This window comes from Frieseomelitta varia, unplaced genomic scaffold (genome assembly GCF_011392965.1).
Source record: "Frieseomelitta varia isolate USP_RPSP 00005682 unplaced genomic scaffold, Fvar_1.2 scaffold_281, whole genome shotgun sequence".
NCBI classification, from domain to species: Eukaryota; Metazoa; Arthropoda; class Insecta; order Hymenoptera; family Apidae; genus Frieseomelitta; species Frieseomelitta varia.
This window is the reverse complement of record NW_025110014.1, coordinates 1,630,585-1,658,003: the sequence shown is the minus strand read 5'-3', so window position 1 is coordinate 1,658,003 and position 27,419 is coordinate 1,630,585. Positions and strand designations below refer to the sequence as shown.

At 40.5% G+C, this 27,419-nt stretch overlaps 1 protein-coding gene and 1 long non-coding RNA gene across 2 annotated transcripts in view; both read right to left on the bottom strand.

Annotated features, from left to right (window-relative positions):
* Positions 1 to 15,284, bottom strand: part of LOC122529237 — an 87,889-nt gene extending 72,605 nt beyond the window's left edge. Inside the window, exons 1-2 of the long non-coding RNA XR_006306775.1 lie at positions 15,038 to 15,284; positions 14,574 to 14,676 (exon numbers count right to left, since the gene is read on the bottom strand). This is a non-coding gene — a long non-coding RNA (uncharacterized LOC122529237). The remainder of the gene's footprint in view (positions 1 to 14,573; positions 14,677 to 15,037) is intronic.
* A 10,104-nt stretch (positions 15,285 to 25,388) lies between these two features.
* Positions 25,389 to 27,419, bottom strand: part of LOC122529272 (sodium channel protein Nach-like) — an 11,272-nt gene continuing 9,241 nt past the window's right edge. Inside the window, exon 10 of the mRNA XM_043655218.1 lies at positions 25,389 to 25,705. Within this exon, the coding sequence (XP_043511153.1) occupies positions 25,464 to 25,705 (242 nt within the window). The 3' untranslated portion in view covers positions 25,389 to 25,463. The remainder of the gene's footprint in view (positions 25,706 to 27,419) is intronic.

Genomic DNA, 27,419 nt, shown 5'->3' with positions numbered 1-27,419 from the left:
CGTAGACGTAGACCTCCCCAACAACGAGAGTGAAAATGATCATTTGCCAAATTAAACCGATGTACCGAAGAACGTAACAAGCACGATACTGTGTTCCTAATTTATCCGAATATATTTGCCGCAACAGTGATGCGTTCAGATGCTTAAGTAACAAGCCCGACATTACGTTTATTCGCATCGTTGTTCGTGTAGCAATGGCGCATGTATTTCGTTCTACAGAAGCGGCTGAAGTCGTGCCGTAGATAATAAAATTTTTACGCCAATCGAGAAATCGCATGCGAATGTAATCACCGCAACACTATGACGACTAAACGACTAAATTACTAAATTTTCCAAAATCCTTCAAAACGCTCGGGAGAAACTTTTCGCAACTTTTGCAAATTAAACTTACGAATCGTCACAGTGTTGATCGTTGATCGCGATCTCCAATTTATTCGCCGTTTATCGTTGTCTCTTGTTTAACTACCGAAGCTCCGCAGCTCTGCTACGTGCGTAGCTACGCGAGAAAGAAAAAAATCGAATTCAGAGCCCGTTTCGCCAATCTCTTGCTCAATAACCGAATCAAAGATGGACCATTCCCCACGCGCGAGGAATAAAACAGTGCTCCCGCCTGCCGATACATATTCCCGGGCGAACGAAAGAACGTGTTGAAGCGAGCGAAAGAAAGAAAAAAAGAGAGAGAGAGAGAGAACGGATTACCACTATGAACTAGCGAGATAAGTTGTATAGCTGTTTATATATAAAACCGTACTACGATACGCGATAAGTTACATAAAATACCTTAAAAAGTCCTTAAAGAAAAGTCACTTATCGACTCATCACCACTGTAAAGAACGTTTAAACTCGACTCGAGAACGCGAACATAAATTCGACGCGTCCAGATCGCGGAAGCGTGTGCATGCTGTTACCGTAGACGAGGCGAGCGGAGAAGTCGAGAGCGGAATCGGCGAGTGGCGAGAGAAAATGAGACGAAAGAATGCGGGAATAAATTACGAGAGGACGGCTGGACGCGTCCGCTCGCGAAGCTGTATATGTAAAGCAATTGTGAGTTATTAAATAAACGAATTGAAAGCACCATTCTGGCAGCCATTTCTTCCTCGGGGGACACGGACCGTTTCAGTGGATCGGGGGTAAAAATAATTTTCGCGCGGGCTTGATATCATTATCGTCGGGGGACAATTGCGGGGGTTTGCAGAGAGAAACGAGATGGAAGAGCATAGAAAGTAGAAGGTAAAAGTTGTAGTGAGAGGGGGCGAAAAAGACGCTTCTGACCGAAAATTGTTTCATCCGCCGGACCAGGAAACGACGAGTCGTTTTACGAGTTGGCTTGTAACTGGCGAAAGAAGCACTTCGTCCTCGTTTCTCTCAATTTTTACCCCGATCTTCCGCGTCGACCGCCACCCATTCGGTACGATCCTGTTTCCACCGCTGGTGGTTGGATCACTCTTGCGTTTAAAAGTATTAAATACCGCAACGTGGAACCCGGTAAGTATGTAATTTAAATTAAAAGAATTATATATCTTTTTCAATTATATATATATATTTTTTCAATTATACATATATATATATATTATTCTTTTTCAATTATATATATATGTATATATGAGAGCTGAGAAATGAAACCATAACAGAGGATTGTAGTTATAGTCAAAGAAAGAAGAAAATTCGAAAAACCAGAGACTGTGATTACGCGTTGAAAAAACGCTTGAAAGCATTTTCTTCGTTCTTTTTGTTTCTCTTCTTCTTTTTTTTTTTTTTTTTTATAGAAAATATCTGTTAAGCAAAGTCTCTGTTTTTGAGGGAAGAGCCCTTCTGGAGCGAGATTGCCTGATTAAAAGAAGCGTATGCAAAAATTGTCGAAACTCGGTTGGACCGGAGCAGACAATTGCGTGTTGCTTTCGAACGCGTTTATTTAAGTATATTTGATTAATATAGCTAGTGGACGATCGCGACAGCGCATTCTACGACGGCACGTAGAAACTTCGTGCAGATTCAACATGGAACTCCGTGCACATTCAACAACTGTGCAAACTGCGCGCCCGAGTGGACGAGGAATGATAAATATTCCATGGCGTAGTATTAGTTAATGAATCAAATAGAAGGAGAGATTCCAACGGTGAGTATTGTCCGACCAAATCTTCTTCAACCATTCCATCCACCTCTCTCTCTCTCTCTCTCTGTCTCTCTCTTTCATTTTCTCTTCCTTTTTCATTCGACTGTCTGTTTTACGTCGTCGTAAAACTCTATTAATTACGATTATCGATAAATAAATTCACCGTACAATCTCGCGTAATGCTCCAATAATCCTGATGCAAAATCTCGTTTAATGCATTTAGTACGCGAAACTCTTTAGTACCCGGATAATAATTAACATAACGATCCATTACGACGAAATACGACGCGTCATAAAATAGCAGTAATAAAACGAAATAAGTCGACGAAATTGACACGATTTCGAAAGAACAATTATTTCTTCGTTTTAGTTTCAATTAGTTTTCATCTCTACAGTTAAAATTTTACAGCGTTACGTTTTAACGAGTTACATACGTCTTGAATTTTAATTCTTACGTCGAAACGCGCAATCCGATTGTACGCCGTGGATATTATTTCTCGGATTGCCGAAACAGATCGAGAAGATTTCGTTCTGACAGGGGTGGGTGAAAATAGGGCGAGTCATCGCTATTCTGGATAATCGTTCCCAGGATAATCCGATTGTAATGTGCTCCTGCAATTCACAAGCGATATAAAAGAGAATGATGAATGGCCAGGGACGGTAACCAGCCCAATGGAAAACACGCTATTTAACATCGAATTAATCGCTTAACGCGGACACGCGTATTAGCGGCTCGACGAGATTAATTGCACGGGCCTGATACTTTTCGAACCAGAACTTTCAATTTCCCGCACGATTAAACCTTTATTCGATCCTCGGTGAGCATCAAGCTATCGTTTAACATTTTGTTTTTCCGCTTTCCATCTTGTTTGTTCCTCCTCCCTCCTCCTCCGCCGATTAATATTTTACAAATACGATTTTACGGCGGAAAATTGAGCCGCCGCGCAATATCGAAAAAATTTAGTTGCAACAAAAACCAATTACTTTTCCAGGCAATTACTATTCCTTCAATTACTATTTCTCTTTAAAAAAAAAAAAAATATCTCGTTTAATACTTTATGTCATATAATGCTCGGCATATTTGGAGATATTTGATATTATTTAATTTTATATTTATTTAATTTTATATTTATTCATTTGTTTATATTATTTATTCAGTGCTTAACAAAGCACTGTATATATACTTGAAGATACCGCTTTATATGAAAATTCTTCGTGAATACTTAAAAAGACACAAATTGAACATTCCTAGTTTGTACTATCATCTTAAATGTAATATAAAAATGCCTTTATAGGCTTCTCTAAAAATCTCTATTTTTCGAATATTAATATTCGAAATATAAATCTTAATTCTTGAATATTACAAATGTTCATGTTTATTAGTAACTAGAAGCTCATCTGCTACTATTAGACATTCTATTTCGGCAATACAACGTTCGAATGATAAAACATTCGGAAAATAGTGATTTAGATTCAAATAAGAAAGACTTTGTATCTGAAACTATTTAAAAAAACACATCTTTCTCTTCTCCGTGTTTAAAACATGTCAAGAGTAACCTAATAACACAAAGATTTACACGTAATGGACTAAATGATATCACATATCTCCCTACGTTCCTAGAAGTAAAACATTTCCCTTTAGTAAATAGTTTAGAACTTTCGCGTAGTGGATGCCACGTAATGAATCAAAATGAATTTTGCGTAAATTTAATGTAAAATCAAATCTTTATACAGAGACAGGTATACAGTGACAGGTATACACTGTGGTTTGAATTAAATTGTAATAACCGCGAAGATCGGCGAGATCGAGGGCAAGTGGAACGTGTCGGCCACCGGTCAGACATAGATGAATTCCATCGAAAGCCACTTGCCTCTGTAAAACTGCTCGAGCTCGGAATTCAGTTTCAGGATTAATGGACTGTTAATGGAAATTATTGCGCGGCGGCAGTGGCAGCGGTGGTTATCCCGGTGGAAACTACGAAACGACCTTGGTCAATAAAATATACGGAAACGGTGGAAAATTCAAACGAAAACCAAAAACGAGGCAGCGGTTGAACCGTCCGCGGCGTGTGTCCGCGAATAAAAATAAAGGGGGCCAAGCGGTCAGTTGAAACGCGTAATGGCATTATATCGACTTCATTTAAATTCCGGGACGGGCTGGCAGGAATATAAAGAAACAAAGGGAGAAAAATGTGACCGCTGAAATTAAATCTGCCGCGTTCAATGCAACGTCCACTTGTCCTCTTTTTATTCCTCTTCCTCTCTCCTTCTCTCTCTCTCTCTCTCTCTCTGTTTTTTCGTTCCTCTTTTCGACTGCTGTCGCGTCGCTTTCGCGTTGCAGAAAAAAAGAAATTCACCATTCAGAGATGTTGAACATCTACGATCATTCTCGGTAGATAAATAGACAAACGCTAAATGAACAACAAGTATGAAACTTCAAGATGTTTCGCGTATTCTACTCCTTCTAAAAGTTTGTTTCAACATTTTTTCCAGGTTACCGTGTGTGGAATTCTTCTACAAGACTTCTCCAACTATTTGGTCCAAATACCGGTAGGAAGTTTATAGAGATCGGCAACACGATCCTTTCTACGATCCTCCTCTCGATGGCTCGTGATTCCGAGTCGTTCAACGAGAAAGACAAACTGCCGATCGATGTGTTCTGTTCGTTGAAGGATTTATACCCGCATCGAGCGGGTTTCTTTTTTCGTTTTCGACGGCAACGGCTGATTCGAGTGTTTGTCCGGTGAGAACTGATTTGTCTGGCAACGATCGATCGCGCAACGAACGGGTTCTTGTTAAGTCGCCGCCCCCTCTCCTCCCACCTTTGTTCGTCGCCGCGATATTTTGTTCATTTTCTCGCGCGTTCATTTTCCCCACGACCCCTCTGTTGCAACGTAAATATCCGTTCAAAAGGCAATCCGTAATTTACGTCAATTTCAGTTTCGAAGGTACGCCGAACGAAGCGAATTTTTATTTTTACGGCATGGTGTAATTGACGTGTTGATCGTTGATCAAAGAGCAAGAGTTAATTAAGATAAATGTAACACTCATAATAAAATTCGAAAAAGAGACTACTTGTATCGTTTCAATGTATAAAAAATTTGTGTTTAATTACAACCTTCTAGAGCTGTTCGCTATATCTTGTAATAAATTCATTTCCAAATGATCTCATTTCGCATTCATATTTCGATCCGCCGTGATACGCAATCGCGTGCAAAATATTTAATACCAACGTGTATAATAATAATCGTGAGTACACCTATTGAAATATAAATACGCACGAGTAGATACCAATGAAACACCCCACCCACTTTCAGTATCACATGCCGAACATCAAATTTGCATTTTCTATCATCCCCAAGTCCCCAGGTTCGTTCTATCTCCCGATTACATGCATCCACGCGTTCAAAACCGCGAGTCGAGACTTCGCCTGTCCATTTTCCAATTTAAAACGCAAGCCGATTTCCCGCCGATTTTTCCTCTCCACGAGGAAACAAAAACGATCGAGCGAATTTCGATCGAATTACAGTCTTCACCCTCGGTGGGACCCTCTGGATAATTTCTTAATAATCTATCCATCCGATTCTTCCGTTCGTCAAATTAAACGTAACTTTTCACCGAAGAAATTGGAAAATACGTACGAAGCTTGACTCGCGGTTCCTTCGAGCCAAGTGTTTCTTTCCTCGCGGCCGTTCGTTTTTCTCTCGAGCAGAGCCGAGATTTTAATGAGAAAAGTTGCGGTTGGCATTGTAAAAAAGGAAGAAAAACCAGAAAAGAGAAAGAAAATATAGGAAAATGGAGGAATCGAGCCACGATCTCGCGGCTGACATTTTCAGAATTTAAATAAGTACAAACGGAACGTAATCCAACGTTGATCCGGGTAACGGGCACGTTTCGCCCGGTAGAATGCAGGAACGTGCCGGAGTCATTCGGTGCCCCGGACCGTCGCGCAAAATCCCCCGTGGGATTCGTGAATTTCCTCGTTTAAAAGCTCGGTCATCGGACCAAGATTTTCTCTCTCCACGAGCAAAACAATCCGGCAAAAACGTTGCCTCCAGTTCAAACGTTATCCAGAGTGAAATTCAAGAAAAATTCAGAAAGCTCGAGAAATAGGCCAACACTCTCTTAGCGTGTGAATGGTCAGTTTACGAGGAAGATTTACGACAAACAGCTAGATGCTCTTCGATCGACGAATTTATTCTCGACTCCTGCACTCGATAGATCGAGTTTATATCGGACGTTATCACAAATTTATTAAATTTAAAAGTCACGAGAACGCATAAAATATCCAATATTTAACAGGCGAAGCCTAGATCCTGTTTCATAAATTATTTCCATCGAGAAGATGAAAGTTGTACGGAAATTCGTTTGCCCGCAGATCGCATATTCTCTAGGAATTGACTTCCGTCCAATTTGCCAGCTCACTGTACGTCGTATCGTTTCGTCATTAATCATCCCTTAAGCAACGATTTTATCGACAGCTCCGGGAATTGCCGGAGTGAAAAAGGAAAAAAGAAAAAAAAAAAAAGAATCAACGACCGTGGCCGAGTGTAAAACGTGATACCGGTTAACGGTCATCAACACTGTGGAAAAACGCTCCAACACCGGATACAGCGGAGTGGGAAAATTCACGTGGCGACAAGAGGAGAGCGAACAGCGAAGCTAGGGAAAACTGTGGCGGTGGCAAAAAGCGTCAAGCAGGCTCGAAACTTCGGTCCGAGCGACAAAGTTTCGGGGTACGGCCAGTTGCAAAATTTATTCACTCGCGGCTCCGCGATCCCGTGTTCCACGAAAATTAATATATTCCGCTTATGTAAGTAACGATCCCATCTCTCTCCTCTGCATTTCGTTCTACATCTCGGAAACCCGCGAGGATCCGCGCCGGCATTAATATTAATAACGTGTCCAACAATCGCCGCGATCGACGTGGATTCAATGCATTACTCTGTAAAACTTTTCTCTCGAAAATTGACGAATTTGACAAATTTTAGTTTCTTCTCAACAGCTGGAACCATTTAAGTAATTTTCGTGCCTCGGTACGCTCTTTGAACGAGTAAAAAAACTATTTCGTAGTTTTACATTTGGCGAAAATTATTTCGAAATTTAAAAGTTCGTTGTACTATTTTTAAATGTGGACTCGTAGAGTTACTCAAGTCGTGAGAAATTTTTCCTTCTTTAAAACGTGGTTAAATATCGATGACAAGACGAAATGGACCTAGTCCTAGATTCACCGAAAATTACCAATTTCAAAATTAAAGAATTCCGTTTTCGTCGTATTTTTCCTAAATTTGTACTCGTAGAGCGTCCTGATTCGTGAGAAATCTTTCTTCCTTTAAAACGTGGTTAAATATCGACGACAAGACGAAATTTAATGGACCTAGTTCTAGATTCACCGAAAATTATCAATTTCAAAATTAAAGAATACCGTTTTCGTCGTATTTTTCCTAAATTTGTACTCGTAGAGCGTCCTGATTCGTGAGAAATCTTTCCTTCTTTAAAACGTGATTAAATATCGACGACAAGACGAAATTTAATGGGCCTAGTCCTAGATTCACCGAAAATTATCAATTTCAAAATTAAAGAATTCCGTTTTCGTCGTATTTTACCTAAATTTGTACTCGTAGAGCGTCCTGATTCGTGAGAAATCTTTCTTTCTTTAAAACGTGGTTAAATATCGACGACAAGACGAAATTTAATGGACCTAGTTCTAGATTCACCGAAAATTATCAATTTCAAAATTAAAGAATACCGTTTTCGTCGTATTTTTCCTAAATTTGTGCTCGTAGAGCGTCCTGATTCGTGAGAAATCTTTCCTTCTTTAAAACGTGGTTAAATATCGACGACAAGACGAAATTTAATGGATAGCCTTGAACCGTCACATTCGAATGTCATCCACTTCTCGATGTATTGTCAGCACGAACATCATCGATAACCTTTTCCGACAGCTGCGCAATTACCGTGTTAATTTTCCTCACGGGCTATCATTATCGTGATTATTCCTTAACGTACGTTAAACGAACTGGAAATAGCGCGTACATTCATCGGGAAATAATGCAATATAATTTGTCAAACTACTCGCTTATTATCCGAGTTGTTAACTACGCTGCGTAAGAGGAGCGAGAAAGATGAATATCCTCGTTATGCGTACATCATAACCAAACCTTCCCTGTGTGTCAAAGGGAAATATTCGTTTCGCATTCTAACCTCCCCGTTCCGCGTCGACCGTGATCGTGCTCACTCGAAATTTCATCCGCAGAGGAACCAACAAAAAAAAAAGAAAAAAAAAGAAAAAATGGAAAGAAAAAAAAGAACAAAAAGGAAAAAAAAAGAATAAAAACGTAGCTAAGGGAACAAAAGCGATGAACGAAATAGCAAAGCACACGAACGGAGCAAGGGGAATCGTCGATCGACTAGGTAAAATTCGAGCGGTAAAAAATAGAAAATCGAAAAGGGACGAACGCGGCTGTGTGAAACTCATCCCCGTGAGATGGCTCGAACTATGTCACGTTCCCGTGACTATATCTATCGCGTAATTGGCCGTGAGGTGTTAATTCGCGCCGAGTGACCGATCGCCGGCAGAGACAGAGATCCGTTGTTTCGAAAAAAAAAAAAAATAAAGGAACAAAAAAATCCGGTGATTTCGAGCCGAACTTTTTATCGACTGATCTGTCAGCATCGTGGAATCCTTTGGCTATCCGACGACAGATTAATTCCTTTTTTCTGGTCCGCGTAGCTTTGGCATCGCTTGACAGAGAGAAAGTGCGTTTTTACACAGGCCTGTGTAAAACAACGCCGAAAGTCAAGAAGCTTGGATAATTTTTTTTCGAACCGATAGACTGAACACCGTCAACGCAAGTGACGTAACAAGGATTTTTTTTTTTTTTATTTGACGAAAATAAATTACACGGACAGTCTGTGGCGTGACACATCCGGTACAAATGATCGATTCAATTTTTATCCCGGCAACGGTACCCGGGATCGGTAGATGTATAAATCTGTTTCGCGCGGCTTCCGCCGGAGAGTTGTCTCGTCGTCGCGAAACGAATCCGCGGGACACTTGATCAAAGTCTAACGGGTAAGTTATTTCAACCCCTCTGCAACCCCTTTCGCAATTAATGACGCAACTTCTCGTCCCGATTCGTACCAAATCCCGGAGGGTGAATTTCTTTCTCGATCGAGCCACCGATAGCTGTGTGAATGCCGGATAAATCGCCTGCATATATATTTCTCGCGATTTACTTCGCACGCGGGAACGCGACACGACGGGCTGGTACTTGGCGAGCCCTGTTTTCATCCTTTCGAATAGGATTTCCAGCGGTGAAGGGAGACGCGTGTTACACGGTCTTTCGTGAATCAGTCAAGGCTTTCGAAAACACGTACACACGTGGACGCACAGAGGAGAAGAGCTATATATTATCAGGCAGTATTTTGCAGCCGATGAATATATTTAAGACCGCTCTTCCGGAATACGAAGTGGATTGGATCCTAGACATCGGTCCTCCGCGGGATTGTTGAGCGATAAATTTTTTCAAGGATGGAAAACAGCCCGAGAAAGACGAATGAGTGAGGAGAATAAAAACTTCTTGCGGAATACATATGTATATGGAAACTTCTATCGTTAGACTGATCGAAACGCTTCGTCGTTTCTCCGAATGAGATTTCTGATGAGTATTAGAGTCTACACTGATGAGTATTCGCCATTCTGTAATTACATTTACAAAAATCGAAACTTGCACAATTGCGAACAAACGACGATACAGTTATTTAAAAAAAAAAAGAAAGGAGAAAGAAGAATCACTCGATTCTTCCTCGCGGCGGAAACGATCGGTTGAAAATGGAACGCAGGCGTGAAAGGGAATCACATTGCGTGAAGCCACTTATTGAAACATCGGGACTTCCGTCCGTGATTCCCTTTATATCGGAATCCAATCGAAAGGTTGGAAGCGAGCGTGGAACAAAAGAGTGCATCGAGTGCACCGGGAATGAAGCACTTGGCCGCGGCCGCCCTTGCCATAAAATCTTATCAGGGGGAAGCTTCCCGTTCTACATCTATGCGGCACGTATCGGCAGTTCCAGCAAAAACCAACGCCATTCTGTTCACCACCCGCGATATGCAACGTCGTAAGAAAACGAGGGCAAGAGAGAAAGAGAGAGAGAGAGACTGCTTCCGGTCACCATAAACCGAAAGGGTGGGCGTGATCGGAATACGACTATTTGCCTGGCAGACTAGATGAAACAAGAGGACGAACGAGATGATCGATTTTTATATAACACTGAACGTTGCCCGGAGTTCCCGTCGACGACGATACTCGGCAAGATTATCGACAACGAAGTTTTAATATCGCTTTATAAATCACGGATACGCCATATCGCCGGATGTCGCTTTATTCCTCTTCTGCAGAAGCGAACGTATTATATATGTATATACTGTGTGCAGTAGCTCCTACACGAACACGAGACATCGGTGTTCCTTTTAAAAGTTAAATCGCAATCTTCCCTTTCCGAATGGCGTTCATATTAAAGTAATCCATACCGTATGCTTTCTTTCAGATTTTTAGGAGATCCGCAAGAGAAACTGAAATATTCATACGGCAAAATATATTATATATATATATGTACGATGTTACCGAGATAGCTGCGATAAATCTCGTCGTTCGTGTTGGAGGGTAGATATTCAGCTATAATCGTTCGCGACCGCGTTCTTAGACCGCAGAACAGGTGTTGGCACGATTGCTCAAACAAGAAGCTGAGAACACTTGGGCTCTATTCAGGTCAGTCCTTGCCGTATCGAGCATTCAAAATATGCCGCAAAGTCGCTGCATTATTGCACATTTAGCAGAGTCGAAAGAGTCGCGAGAGTGTGGATTTTCCCACCCACTCCCCGAGAAAATCAGTGTCAAAACGAGGAATGCCATCGATCAAGTGTCACTTGATTATAACGAAAAGGTATCTTTCCTACGTTCGACGAACGAAAATGGGACACCGGGGGTGATTGCAGAAACTATATCCTTTCATCTTTTCAAAGAGTAGGACGCGACGAAAGAACGAACAACGTCGAAAATTAGACACTACTTAAACGGACGTTTAATTTATTCCCGTTTCTCGGAGTCGACCAGATCGGCGGTCTTTTTACAAAAGCCTCTCTCTGTCTCTGTGAGCTGATACGTCGGATCCAGGATTTCTAGTCGCGACAACGGTATTGGATTTGATTGAGGTCTCAGCCTTTGATGTTCGCGAATCCTTTTTCTTGATTACGAGTCGCGCATGTCTGATTACGAGTCTCCGCCATACCCGTACGTTCTTCTCGATCGAGCAATATCCTGACGCAATCACTGCCTTTCCCACTCGACTGTACGTATGTACATACATCCGACCCTATATTCCATCCTTTACAATTTGCAATTATTAATTTTATCATTTAGATTTCTCAGGAGTGACGAAACTTTCGGGAATCTCAAGAATCCCGACTTTCTCGAGAAATCCAAAGTTTTCGAACAATTCCCCGAACCAACCTGAGTCTTTGTTTCCGCACACCTGTGTAATACGAACAATTCTTTTCAACTGATTTTTATACTGTTTTGGAGTGGCTACAAAATTACAATCGGCGATCGTCGAAAAAAAAATTTCAGCCAATTACGCTCCTTCCGGTACGAATTTCGGTCCCATTGTGCGCGATGTAATCCACCAAGAACGTATTAATCGCAGTATCGAAAAACCGTCCGAATAATAAAGCGAAACACACGACTAGAAACGACGACGACGACAAAGAATTATCGGGAAATCGGGGGAAGACCAGAGGCGTTCTAGCAAAAATTCCGCGAAAGCCTTATTGAAATTGTTTAACGCGATCCTGTTAACGATTTTTAACACAGAATTCTAGAGGGTTCCGCGTTTTATTCCCGATACGTTGTCCGATGGAACGTGGAAATTTTCCATCGCACGGTGGAAACATCTGCAGTGAATACGGGAGACCGTCGAACAGAACTAATGTTACCGGGCAATTTGTAACGAGAGGCTGGCTAACGCGCACACGCCCAACGTGCAGAACGTGAGACAGCGAATCCCCCGTGTCAAAGCGCAGATAAATTACTTTGTTTGGCGGCGAAGAACCACAGCCGGAGGCGTGCAGACATCAATATCAACGACTGATGAGTTGCCCCTCGCAGCTTCCTATCGGCGATGGGAAACCATCTTGTCTTGAACCTGCCACTCAGTTCGGAATTACTGAAATCCGTTGAGCAACTTCCAAATGGATCGAGATAAATGTTAGACGCCGGTAAATTAATGTGTTAAGACGCAGCGAAATTAAGCGTTGTTACGAGAACACGTATTTTAATATACTTCAAGTTTTTGAAACTTCTTAGATAGAAAAGATATCATTATGTTTTCCATAATTCCAAAAGATGTAGATTTCTAGTGAATCATAACGATATAAAGCGCGCCATTGCAGAAAATTAAATCTTCGACACGCAGATGTAAAATTTCGGTAGAATAATTTTAAGGCAAACACGAACAAAGAGAGCAGCAAGTTTCCAGCACGAAAGGGCCGGAGGTTAAACTCGCAATTCTCATCTCCGTTGTCACGCTTTTAATCGAGATGATCTTAAATTTTACTGTTCCGACGCAAGAGGCGAATGGGTATCCAGCACGGAATGTACACAGCAGCGACGTTTTGTTTGCTCATACGAAGATTCTCGAACGCTGAGAACCGCAGAAAGTTCGAATTGCATCGTGGAAAATTGCGGTGAAACTCATTTCACGTTATTCAGACGGCGATGCTTGAGTGCACGGGTCGCGTCTCGAAGCGGTTTTCAAGATCGAGTGCGCTGGAACTTGCCGGCTCAACGAGCTTAATCTCTTTCTGATCGACGTGAACATCTGACTGGTATCTTGTAACTTGTTCCAATTACACTTTAGCGCTTTGTCGAAGACTTTGCAAGAGCAAAAAAAGAACAAATAAAAGAAAGAAAAAGCTGAGAAGGATTTTACTTGAATATCTCTTTGTTTCCATGATCCTCTTAAGCGCTTTGAAGATTATTATGTAACGTTAGTTATGAGAACTAATATTAACTGAATTAACACAAATTAACTTAAAAATGTATATATGTGTGTGTGTGTGTGTGTGTGTGTGTGTGTGTGTGTGTGTGTGTGTGTGTGTATCTTCTGTTAAATTGTCGACTGAGTTATAGTCATGACCAATAAAAGATGCGAGGTATGAAGTCTCTAACCTCATTAATAAATTTTTTCACTGGTAATAGAACGCCAAAAAAGCACCGAATATATCTTGGTCGCTCGATATCCTACAACTGTGACCAAAGATTATTACACTGGTGGATTCTTGATGACGACATTTCTCTTCGCGGACTCACCAACGCCAAACCGATTTTCTTGACCCTCGTTTTACCACCACGTTTAATACACGTCTCGTTAATAATACTCGATCATAAAATTTTCATCTTCTTGGAGCATAACCTATCCTTTCGATTCTGAAGCATTACTCTCCTTCCGGCGAATAGAAAATTTACAAGAACTTTTTAAAATTACATTTTTCTCGTGGTTTAAAACGATTCGTTCTCGTTTTCAGATACAATGCTGAAATTCAACCGATTGTTTTTGCAAAGATACAATTTTTCAAACATTGGAAAAACACGCTGTTTGAAATCTTTAATACTGAACTAGAGTTTGGTCGATAGAAAAGGAGTGTTAATATAATCATGTGATTGTCAAGTAATATACGATTGCCTATTCACTTCCTCTCCATGATCTCACCCACTCACCATTTTCCCATTAGTATCGCAAAATATTCAATATCATTTGATCATTATGTAAGACAAATAGCAAAAAGAACTTTGATAAAAACTACAATCACAATACCATATGAGACAATTAAACATAAAATTAGCTATTGTAATATTGAAAAAGTATTAACTAATATTTCCTATGTGGTAATTTAAAAATATTCTACTTAACTATGAATCTAAGCTGGCTATAATATAATTTTTCATTAATTTTGAATATCTGCTATTAAAATTTCAAATATATCACATACAATGCGCTTTGAAATAACAAATGAAATATTAAATATAAATTATAATAAATATTAAAACAACATGATGCACAGAACGTGTTCAAATCTGTGACAGCATCTTTCATCGAAAAAACCTTTATTAACACTAGAACTACAAAAGTGGTCAAAATGACCAATTCACGATTTTTTTTAGGTTTACATAACGAGACGCATTTCTAAAAGTTTAAATAATTTTTCATTAAACATTTAAATGAAATTAATTATTTCGTTATTTCGAAATTAAATATTTTGTTAAATATCTAGATGAAAGCTTGTATTTCTTTTCATATCAAAAAACTTTTTCTATTTCGTTCAATCCAATTTTTTCCATATAAATATTATATTTCATTCATCGGTAGTTCTAGTGTTACAATAAATTGAACGTTACTATACCTTCATGAAAAGTTTTCAACATGGCGTCCTTTTTAAATTTGGCGGCATCCTTTCGTCCTGTCATGACGTCTCCCCGATACTTCGAAATCAATCTTCTAATGTTCTACATAAAAAAAAAAAATCAAAACTTTCAAATAAATGTATAAAAGAAACAAATTATATAGAACAAATTATGCTAGAACACCATTGAAAGTTAAATGCGGTTAAGTTGGTAATACGTAACAACCGAAATGACAATTACTTATAAATCATAATATTTAATAAATTAATAAGTAATAACTCCAATTAAAGAAAGTGAATAATAGCTATGAACGGTGAAAAGATGATGATGAAATTATACAAATTACACAAGAATGGAACAGCGTTGAAGGTTAAGTGTTGAAAGATGATAATACGCAACAATCGAAGTGACGACTAGTAATCAATTATAATGATATTTAGTGAATTACTAAGTAATAACGTACGCTAATTGAAGGAAGATTGATAGTAGCGTGGCTATGAATAGTGAAACAATGGCGATGAAAGTATTGCACTAGTTAATATCACGCAATAATACACTTAAACACCACGATTGTAAACATTAGACTAACCCTCTACGCAACAAGTTCCGTGTCGCTAACCAATTTGTCGCGGCGGGGAGGGGGGGGCCAAGCACGAATAGGATTCGTTTGATGGAAAAGCGAAATATCCAATAAGAACATAAATATCTTCACGCGGTAATTTGATTTGAAATAGAACCGATTGAATTGATGAACGTAGAAAATATGATCCTTTGGAAGAATCGTTATAATTTTAGAACAATTATAATAACCTAGTTGTTAATCTGAATTGTTATAATGTGAAATTCTATATTTGCAACATATTAGTTGCAGCATAATACGAAAATTAAGCATTGTATTTAACCATTAGATTAAGTTTACATTTCATGAATGTAATTATTAATTGTTCTATCTCATAATAGTGTAATGGATTTCGAAATGTGAATTGAACTTCAGAATGACTAGATACATGAAAACGTAGAGATTCAAATTCAAATATATTAAATACAAATACTATTTTTCTTGATTCTCAAATGTGAAAAGTAGATCCAGAAGTAGATAAATTGCACGGTATTTTCAAATGGAATATCTTCTTGGAATAACCCGGTAAAGTAAATGAATTCTACTAAACTAACAAAGCTGAAACCGACATACGATTTCATAAAGTCCTCCAAATTTACCTACAAAATAATTGTAAGTTTAAAATTGAAATATTATATTCGATTCAATTGAAGATTTTGTATAATTATGCGAATGAATTTTGAAGTATGTATTGAAGTTAATTAAACACGTTAATTAACTATTAATGCAGTACGTTTTATTCTTTGGTCATCGGTTGATCCAAACGCATGATGCTTTTGAAATATGAGCAAGGATTTTTTCCCTGGAAGCATTTGAACGTTCGAAACCGGGTTCGCCTGATCCAAAAGAGAAGCAATGCGATCACACGTGTAATAGCGATACTCTCGTCGCGCAAAAGTTTCGCTTTATTTCCAACAGGCGCAACAAATCCTATGTTTTTATACTTAAAGGAATTTCTCTCTCTCTGGATCCTTCTTCAAATATCCTGAGCAATGTGTCACGTTTCTGCGTTTCAAAACCGTTTCCAACGCTCCATAATTCACAATTATCCGCGGCTTTTACCGCGTGTAAATGTAAATTCTACAATCGTGATGAATTGAAATGCACGTTCGAGAGTAACGGTTTAGAGTCCGACGCGCCCGACTGTTTAGAGGAATTATTAAATGGTACATAACGCAGAAAACGTGCGTGGCGAGCAACGCGAATGGCTCGTCGTAATGGCGGGTCAAGCTTTTTCGCGACGCGAAACGAAACGTTGCATTGCGTTGCTAATGACTTCCGCCGGTTTTTCTGTCGGCAGACATTTGTACCGCAAAATGCGATAATCGCTGGCAGCGGCGCTCGAAGAAACGAAAGCGATTAGGAACGCGGAATGGCAAGATTTGCGTGTTAAATGTTCAAATATTTATTGAAAATGTACAGTGAAAATTGTGACGAATGTAAAAATAGTGACGTAGTCGAATAAGGGATCCACGATCAGAATTGAACCTGATATTCCTTTATAACATAATTTAAATTTCTTTTGTTTAGAAAGCCCGTAATAGAACTAAAGAATGATAAATACACGAGGAAGAAACATTGTGAAAGAGTTACTCAGAGGTATCGTCAAAATCCTTCGCAATATAATTGAAAACGCAACAGCACATGCCAGTTTATTTCCTAATTGCCGAGATAGCAATTTAATCGCAGTCGAGCACCGTTGGTGTTAGCTGAATTTCCCTTTGCGGTATTAAACCTGTAAAACTAGATTTCTTCGCAATCCAGTGAAACCGCGAATTAGTAATGCTGCCACTCACGCGTTTCATAATTGTTCTCGTGAAAGCTCAGACATCAGCCGCGCGATCTGAGCGTAATCGTCAACAGTGATAAACGACATAAAAATCGTACAAATCGCCGAGTTCTCTTATCTCGAGGAGACTTTCATTTCACGGCGAAATTGCTGATCTTCGCTTCGTACTTGTCATTTCGTCGAGTGAAAATGAGAATTCTCCCGTTAAAAAAAAAATAAAATTCAACGATGAAAACGCAACATTTATCAGCGATTAAACGGGGAAACGCAGGCGTATCGACGTTCGGTGGATAATCGAGCCTGATAATTCACTCTCAAGCGAATGATTCGAGAGGGGCGTCCTTTAGTTGGCGACAAAACTTAGCGAACTATTTCTCCCGCGGGTGTCGTTGGATTCAGATACGTATTAATACCTGATTAAATCGGCGAAAGCTAATCAGGCACGAATTAGCGTTCGTTGAATCGGCTGGCGCGAATCGATGAAACTACGCGACGCGATGCGGTCTCGCGTTCTCGTAAACGCGACCCGACAATGAACACTGTTCATGGTGATTATCAAAGTGATTAGGTGACGGCTGGCTGCCTCACGTTGGTGCTTCACGGTTCCTCAACGAGGTCACGGCTTTTCGAGTGCAGTTATTGAAATTATCCGGTGCCGGTGCAATTTTCTGCAGTGCAGCGAAACGACGTGCCATGACCCTCTCCCCTGCCTTTCCACCCCAACGCCATCTCATTCTACTCCTCCTCTTTCCATTCAATCCTGTGGTTCCTACGCGTTAAAAGCCGCGATGCTTTGCTCACACTTCGCGAGAACGCCGCTGTTTATTTAATACTCGGCAGCTACTCACATTTCAGTCGCGAGTTTCGTGGCGGATCGAAGACTTATTCTGTTAATGGTGCAAACAGAGACGGCTGGAAAACACACAGCTGAAGTGGCGAAATGGCTCGGTTTCGTGCATAAAATTTAAGGGCGGCTATCGCTACTACTCGTTCGTATATATCGCTTAATTAAAACGAGATCGTTGCGAGCCTCGGTTTTAATCGAACACAGGCGAGAAAGGGTGAAAAAACGACGAAATCGTACGTGGATTTTCTTCTCTGCTTCTTTTTCCGTCCTTTTTCTTCTTTCTTTTTCTTTTAAACTCGGTGGTGCTCAGTTTCCGTAGCGAAACTTATTGATTTTCTGAATTTTCGTTATACCTTAACTTACCCGGGAAAAAGATTTATTTCGTCACTTGGCAAGTGGGTCTCCCTTCATTTTGTACTCGAATTATAACGAGGAACACGTGCAGAATGATCCACAGACATTTAAAGATTTAAAAAAAAATGTTTAAATGGTTTCTCTTCTCTCGTAGAATGTGTTTAATACTAAACTTCCCTTTCTTTTTTAATGAGTTTCTCGATGAAATATGAAGTCTCGTAAAAAGAAGGGTAATAGCCAGCTAGCCGATAAAAAAAATTCTCGAGTTCGTTTTTTTTAACGAACGCGATACGCATTTAGTTGCCATTAACCACGCTCGATCGCTACGTCTAACTTCTATAAAAAAAAAAAATAACAAAAAATACGCTTTCAAGCGCTCGTAAAACGACGGCTCGGGGAGACAAACGAAGATCTCGTTTATTACCGAATTCGTTTTATAAGAGTCGTCCGCTGCCCGTTGTTTTATGTAGGTATAGTCATTCGCCCCCTCTATTGCCGTTTTATGTCGTTTCCCGGAGTGGAACACTGAAACTCCATCCTATTTTTCCTAAATGTCGAATTTCAGCTTCCTCGATTTTTATCCTTCGTAAATTTTTCGACTCTCGAAACTGTAGATTGAATGTACAGAGCGATCGACGTATGTTAACTTGCACACCTGAAACAACTTTTAAATTATAAAATTGTTTACTACAAAAGTTGTTTGGTTTTAAATGAGGCACAATATATTTTCGTGGGTTTCGAAATTTCCAAAGTCATCTTTATTTTCTTTTTCAATTCGACCATCGTATCTTTTTCGTCGTGAATCGAAAAAATTCGCATAATATAACTAACTTCAAGACACGCGAATCAGATACCTGTGTAAGATTCTCCTGTTCTTTGCGAGAGTATCAAACATGCGTCCAAATACTCTCGAAATTTTTCTCTACGATGTTTTTCAAAGTATAATAAATTACTTTAGTAAATCGCTCTGAAATTAAGTTCTCCTCGTGTTCTCGGTTAAACTCACCCCGCAATATAACTAACCAGGTCCGATATCGTTTCACTGAGTAGCAAACTATCCGCTTTTTTCCCCCCCCTCTTACGATTATATTTCCCTTTTACGCGATACACTGGATACGCTATTTAAAGCAACGAAGTGATCAGGTATCCCGAGGAAATTGTGCCGGCTACGTCGAAGAATAAACTGAATGCAAAATGAAGGCAATACCGCGTATTTAACGGGAAGCATCTCGGCGAACGATCAAATTAGTCGAACAGATAATCGTTTAGTTACTCGGAGCGCAACGGTGTTTTGCCGTGCATATGAAACGAGGTAATTTCGTAATGCGATTACACGTGATTGCTCGAAACACCGGGGGATTTCCATATTCCATGAATTTCACTTACCTGTTCCAACCAGGAACTTACTCCATCTTTCATTGTGTTCTTTAGAACCAGCTGAAACCTCGCGTGCTCGCTGTATAACCGCCAATATTTACTTATTACAATTACAACTTCGTTGTAGGTCGATACTTCGTTGTAAGTCATGGATTCCATAAGAATACCTGCAACGACAGCACAGTCGAATTACGATTAATTGTTAATTAGCTTGTTACTCGTAGAGAGACGAATCTGAAAACAGAAATATCGCGCGTAGAATTGCAGTCGTGGAATAAAACGAGCGTGAACGAAAGAATTTCGGATTTATATCGGCGAATACGAGCCTCGGCTGCGTGTTCATGCGTGCGTGCGTTGAGGGGAAAAAAAAGGTACGACATGATAGAAACAAAAATTCGCGAATGTAAAACGAAATTCTCGATTTAAATTTGTACACGGTGAAAATTGGCGATATCGATACAGTAAATTCTTGATTAAGTCCGTTGTTGAACTAGCTGGCAGAACCAATTCGCTTACAAAAAAAAAAAAAAATGAAAGAAAAAACAGAGAAGGGATGAAAAAAAATGTTAAACAAAAGTGGTACGCGATGCGTGTGACAAACTTTTTGGGAGGTTAACGTGTATACCGTGTGGACGAAGGTCCTTTGCTGCTACACGAATATGTTATTTTATACGATTTTCCACTGACAGAATTATGCCATTTTCCACCAATGAGTTTCTCGATTAAAATCGTAAAACACTTGCGATCTCGTTTCGCGTGATGCACGCGTCGTTTGGACGACGGTTCCACCGTAAAAAGATCGCGTATCTTAAACCATTTAATTACCGATACGCTTCGCTTATCTCACGCACGGTCAGTGGCTCGTTGCTACAGGAAATCTATGGATCGTGCTTGCGCGCCGTGCTTCCTAGCACATTCGTTGTCCTACCACGTTACGCTCTTTCGCGCTTTGCTTCCGAAGTTACGCATACATATATAGGGACGAAATTTTCAGTTTACTCTCATCTTCTCAACTGCCTCGCTGAAACGTACTCAAACTTAAAAAAAAAAAAAGAACAGAAAATGCTATTAGAACGCGTTGGCCAACAGAGAAAGAAATGATAAATGCTCAACAAGTGACTGAAGCAGATGAGTGGATTTTCATCCGCAGGCTGGCCTTGAATTTGTCCTACAGCCGGTTATTAAGGTCGTAAAACTTCGGGACTTCATCAGGTGTCAGGCTCGTGACTGGAATGATCTAGGCTGAAACTGGTTGCTCGGTTGGCAGTTCAGTCGCTAATCCAGCCTCGACTATCTCACTGCTCTATCGTTTTCGAGGGTGGCGCGGCCTGGCGTGTTGCGTACGTGTGTCGTTATGAAAATGCGTGGTTCACCGGTCGCTGGTATCTCGTGAATATATTACAAGGTGGTTGCACGTGCAACACCGTTTGCCTGCACAACCTTGCAGTCAAGTGACACGAGCCAAAGGGAACGGGCTTACCGTCACGTAAAATAGATCAAGTTTACACGACGTTAATCGAATCATCATACAGAGGCCGTTTTCCTCTCTGTCGCCCTAAATCTTTCCCAACGGTGTCGTCGATACGAGAACGTTTGTAGCCAGGTTTGTGCCTCCCCCTGCCTCTGCGGGATTATTCCACACCGTGTCTCCGCTCGCGGAAACAGCGTTTCGTGAATCTCTGCTCAAGTTCGCACGAGGATTCCGTCGCGAGGTACCGTCTTGAGCTGGGAAATTTATTCGCAATTGTTTACCGAGGTATTACGCGTCGTTTGAGTAAACTTGCTTTCGTTTACTCAATGTTTTCATTTCAATTCAGCACAGCTGTTTTATCGTGTAATTTTCATTGCGCTAATATTCGACTCGGCGGAGAGGATGTTGTTACGTTTCGATTGGTCTGAATGCTTCACTCGTACTACTTCATCGACATTGCGCTAGCATATGTATTATATCATAACACAGATATTCAAACGTTTAATGATAGAAAAAAAATGCAAGATATGATGTAATATGTCAAAGTAAAATCTGTACGAGTTGTTACATTCAATCCTCATGTAATGGAGATTCATTCGTTGAACGTTTTAAACGTATTCGACGTCTAAGAGATATTACCTGTTCATGTATTCATCATAAAGGGAAACTTAATGACGAAAAAGTACAGAATATAACGTAGTATGCAAAAATCTTTATTCAATCGTCCCAATTCTTATCTAGTGGAGATTCAATCGTTATTATATTATTATCATAAACGTTGAATGTTTTATCGTGCAATGTAGTTGAACGATCGTTCGACATTTGAGTGATAAACATTACATCACCAACATAACACGATTGTTCGTATATAATATTCAAGAAAAATTTCATGATAAAACACGTAGATATCTTTGTCCAATTTTCCTAATCCTTAGTCAATGAATGTTCAGTCGTTATTACTACGGAACGTTAAATGTTTCGATCGTGCAGCGCAGTTGAGCGATTATGCATATATTCGTCTAGGAGATCAGCCTCGTAGGAGCAAATATCGATTATCCGCTAATTTAATCAATAGGCGCGTGTAAAATTGAAAACTAGAATTCCTAATCAGTCGGCGCGGATCCTATTCCGCTCGCGGTAGCACGAATCAAAGCAAAGCTCGTTTCAATAATTAATAACGCTTTGTTTCGTGCAACTGTGCTACCGAGGCTGCCTCGTGGCTGGCATTAGATCCGTGGGGGGCGATAATTCATAGAACTGCAACTGCGTATTTCCACCTGCGATGAACCTTTGTGGTATCGCTCCTGCCTTTGTGAGATTCAACCTAACTATATGCAGTTATCGTTGTTGCCGCGCCTAGAAAGCAATCACGGCCCTTCGTATATACATATATATGTATATATATATTTCCCCGGTGCGCCGTCTCTTTGCTCGTTCGTACTGTTTAGTTCGAAAATTCATTAACAGAAGTAATTAGACAGAACGGTACGTTCGGTGAGCAAGGGTCGAGCAAAGCAGAAACGAGCAACGATTTAATTCCTCCGTTTCTCATTCGCAATAAAACCGGGTACACGCGAGCCACCGGTCGGGAAAGTTTTGCGTCACTGCGTGCTTCATTAAACCGGTGGGACTATTATAAAAAATTGTAAGTTTGGACTCGACAAACTTCTTTCTCCGATGAGAAGACTCAGGTGTATTTGAACGACAAAGAGATCGGTAACAAATCTGGATAGTCAGAGAAGTGAAAGGAATGTTTCACGTTTCGACGAAGAGCAATTAATAATTTTCAAATCGAAGCTTCCCGTTGGAGTGTCAATTGCTTGAAAAACTTACCTCTCGGTCCCCAATAACAGGCTGTGGAATTAGAAAAGATCAGTTTGAACTTCTGCTGTCTTAGAAAACATTTGGCGAGGGCATATTATCATCGACACTTGTCGAATTAACTCTTAATCGACGATAAAAAAAAAAAGAAAAAGGAAAAAAAGAAACTGGCGATCGTCCAATCGCTACCGCGCACGAACGAACATTTCCACGAAAGAATATCGCGAGCAGAGGGACAATGATAACTCGCGCAGCAGACCGCGACGAAAAATCCGCGAGCGTAAACCGATTTTATCGGCGCCTGAAACGAAAACGTAGCCGTGATACACGTACGCTTTTAACGATTTGCTTTTTACATTCGCCCCGATCGGCTACAAGCTTTTTCTCTTCCTCTCTTCCTGTTTTTTTTTTTTTTTTGTTTTTTTGTTTTTTGTTATTTCCATACACCGCCGACACCGCGTTATATAAATTCATCTGACTGGTTGCGTTACGGGATTTAATAACGACGGTCGGCTGGTGCAACGTCCGAAATTGAATGCAACTATAATACTACCGGGAACCCGATCGGTTTAGCAAAATCGGCATGCAATCCTGAATGAAGAGCAACAATGAACACCCTCCATATGAATACGCAACAATGAAACCTCTGAAAAAGCAACTAGAAGACATCAATTTCTGCTTTGTCTCTGAATAACAGCTCCCGTGATGCGGAACCACCGCCATTGTCCGATGAATTTGCCACGTTCTCCGACGTAAATGGCGCGAATCGTGAAAGTCCGGCGTGAAACTAAGCTCGTCTTTTTCGAGAGCTCGGGTAATGGGATGATCGAGTAACCGAGCTATACCGAGCTATAGCGAGGTTATATCGAGGGAAAGTAAAATATGATTATCCTCGAGGAAGAGATCGGCGAGAACGATGGAAACGTTCGGACGTTCCCTTTCACGGCGGCTTCTCCCCAGCAAGTAGAACCAGTTATGACAGTCGAGCAACAATTAAGGGATATCAATATCTATTTCCACAAAGCGCGGCAGCCAGCCGCTTTCGAAGCCTCGCCGGCAATAATTCACTCGGCTGGATCGCTTATTCACGCTGAATTTCATCTTCGTCTGTGCGGCTCGGCCCTCGGCGTTTCAAGTCGATCGTCTTGAAACCTCGAGCACGATCGAGTTTCATAACAATGCGATGGTTTCGAGCGAAGCCACCCCCAAGTCGATACTCGCCACAGTATAAACGACAGCGTCGAGAGGGTTATCAGACTTTGAACTTTTAACTTGCCTTTTAACTTTGACGCAGCCAATCGTACGCCCGTCTGTTTCATTCGATCCGATTCTCACTGTCAGATTTGTAACGTTATCGACGTAGCGAGCGGCGCGGTATAATCGACTCTCGCGTTGTTTCGAATCGCGAAATCATGCCATCGACGCTTATTACGACGGTAATATGCATCAGTGTCGTAAAAACATCACCCCGCTGCGTTTCGTTCGCTCCAGTAATTTTCCGCCCAATTAACCCGCATGATTTAAACATTAAAAACCTTCGATACACCCGCGGAAATAACGTCCACGTTAATGTTTTACTTCACGCATCGATTATCTCGCTCGGTACATTATTTTTCGCCGACTGACACCGCCGTATGTCTGTTTCAATCGACGATAATTAATCATGTTGGATCTGTGCCCCTTTCTTTTTGTACCTATACGATTAATAAAAACGAAAGGAAATATTCAGAATTATGTTGCGTTAAGAAATTTCGTCTGTCCGATGGCTTCTTCCTTCCTTCGCTCCCGCTTGTGTCAAGCTTCGCGAGATCAGCTTTAACGCTTTAAGCGAACCTGTAGCTGAAGCTCGTTAGATAGCTCGCGAGCTTACGGTGCACGGTATTCCTTTGTACATTGCCGGATTCCCCTTTGCCAAGGTCCAGGAGAAAGGAATTAGGGGAATCGTTCATTTCTTCGTGAAATACACGTCTTTGCTCTAAATTCTCCTGAAGGTGAAAGTGCTCTTTCTCTCTACGTATGTAGAAAAAAAATTGATAAGTATCTCGTCTCGCAGAATGCGTCGTCTTCAACAATCCTACAGTTATCCAGAGAGAATGAAGAATTGCAGCAACAAAATGCGGAAAGCTGAAAAGAGTCTGTTCAAAAAGTAACGAAAGAAACACGGGGACATTGAGAAAGAGATTTCAGCGACGAGGTGAGGAGGGAAAAGACGAGGTCAAGATGCCAAAAAGGTGAGTTCAGAGCAGAGTTCACAGAAGAACGCTGTGAGAATTCTACAGCGCCATGGAAAAGGGAACAAGGTTTCCAAGGAACAGAAGGGGTTAAAGGGAACATCGAAACTGAAGGAGATGGCAAAGTTCGCGAAAATGAAAGCGCTGAAATTAATTTTAACGAGGCTTAATCTCTTTAATTCCTTCCAACCTTTAATCTTTGATTTTTATACAGAGACGCCTCTGAAACGATTAATGTTCAAAATAAAGGAACAGTGAACCGGGAATTCAAGAGGGTGGGGTACAGTGCGAGGACAAGTGAAGTTGAACTGGTGAAGTTTACCGTAGCAGAAATGCGACAGGGCATTATTCAAACGAACGTTGGCAACCGTGGAAAAGTGTTAATATTTACCACGAGCTCGATCACGTTGATTCTTTGTCGTTCTCGCGTACGAATACAACTCGCCCCAATAAATTTTCTGTATCGGCGTCGTTCGTTTGCCCGCGGCCGAGTTCCCATCCCTGTCCGACGTGGCTGGTCCCTTTAAAAGCTCGAGCACGAACAGCCCGACGAAATAAGCGAACTCGACGATCACGATCAGGCTGAAACCGACGAAGATGCCGCAAATACCGCTGGCCTCACCTGCAAAACGTCGATCGAACGGTTAAGTCACTCTCTCGTTCATTAAAATACATTACGAGTTAGAATGCCAATTGGCGAGAAGGATCGAGAACGTTCACCCATTTGCACGATCATCCCTAGGTACGCAGCAAATCGACTGTGAACGTTCGCGAAAATTTACGCTCTTGTGCATAAACTTGTTCTATCAGTGTCTTTCGCGTGTTTCACGTACTCGTGTGCTATTAGATTTCATAAAGGAGTTATGTCTAACAAAGTGGTTGGCCAAAGGACACTTCCTGCTAAAACAAATCAGTAATTTTTCAATTATTTTTTCGTCTTCTTGACTAAAAACAAATTATGCCTGAACTTAAATTCAATTCCAAGTAATAAAATTCAATTCATTTTAATAAGATTAGTTTTCTCTCGTGCTTTATTAAAAACAAATAGGTGAGACGAAACTCTCGGCCAACGGACAAATCTGGTAACAAGATTCGCAACTTCCTCTGCGTACAAAACAAACGAATTATAAATATTTCCATCGAATTTTTATATCTGAAGTATCAAATTGCCAACGTTACACCCACGGTACGTGATGTTACATCGTCGTACGTCACACGGGGCAAAAATATTCCCGCCGTTGTTACACGAACAGTGGAGTTCTCCTAACGAAAAATGCACGTCCTTTATTCCGAGTGCGTTACATTACTTGGAACCGGCGCCGCAAACGTGTGTACATAATACAATGGATCAACTCGTGGCAGGAGCTTGCACCCACGTGCTTTTATTTCCCTGCTCTCAAGTCGCAACAGATTACATTCCCGGTGTAGAAACCTTCGCGTTACGAGCCCTTCGTTACACAATGAAATCGTCTGTATTTTATGGATCTTTCTTTGCTCTCTCGCGACCTCGAACACTTTGCCCTGGGCAATTTCAGCGTCGCAAAGCAAACATTTCGTCGGCAATCCTCCTTCCTTGTTATTTGCCACCTTTGAACACGTTTGTCACGCGTTCGAGATAAAAATCAGACTGTAAATCGAAAACAGGGGGAGGGATGAGATTTGTCTGCAACTTTCAAGAATTTCTTTCCACGACTTTCCATCGATACGCGACGGGCTCGAAATGGCCGAGTCGATTTGGAGAATGATCGAGATGATACAGAGTAAAGAGAATTCGGTCGCTGAAATAATAAAGAACAGATTGTAATACCGAAACAATAAAAGTTTTCGTGCGAGATAACTTTGCTTTCGAAAAAGAATTCATTTTAAATTTTCAGCTGGCGAGCGATATTTTCGAATTAAGAGGGATTTCTGCTTGTATACACGAATAATCTTTAGTCACGTTTGCATTTATTGCGCGAGATAATGGAAGGCACCGGCGTAGAATATTTTACAATGAATTTTATTACTTCGGAGATTGTTGAATTTCCCATATTCCCTGTTCTAAATATACAATTCACTAAATGTTCAATTCATTTTTTAAATCTGTATGGGATTCAATTTTCTATTGTTACATGAAATTTACCGAATCGTTGCGTATCGACGCGAGGGCCATTGTTTCGTCGCGTATCGACGTGAAATTTTATCGTTTCGCCGTTCTGTGGTAACGTTGTAACAAGCGCAAACACAAACAGAGACGTCATTACTTCGCAACGAGGTGCGTTTAACTCTCTTACCAGATGAAATACAATATTTCATATTCGTTCCTCTTTTCTTTTTTTTTTTTTTTTTTTTTTTTT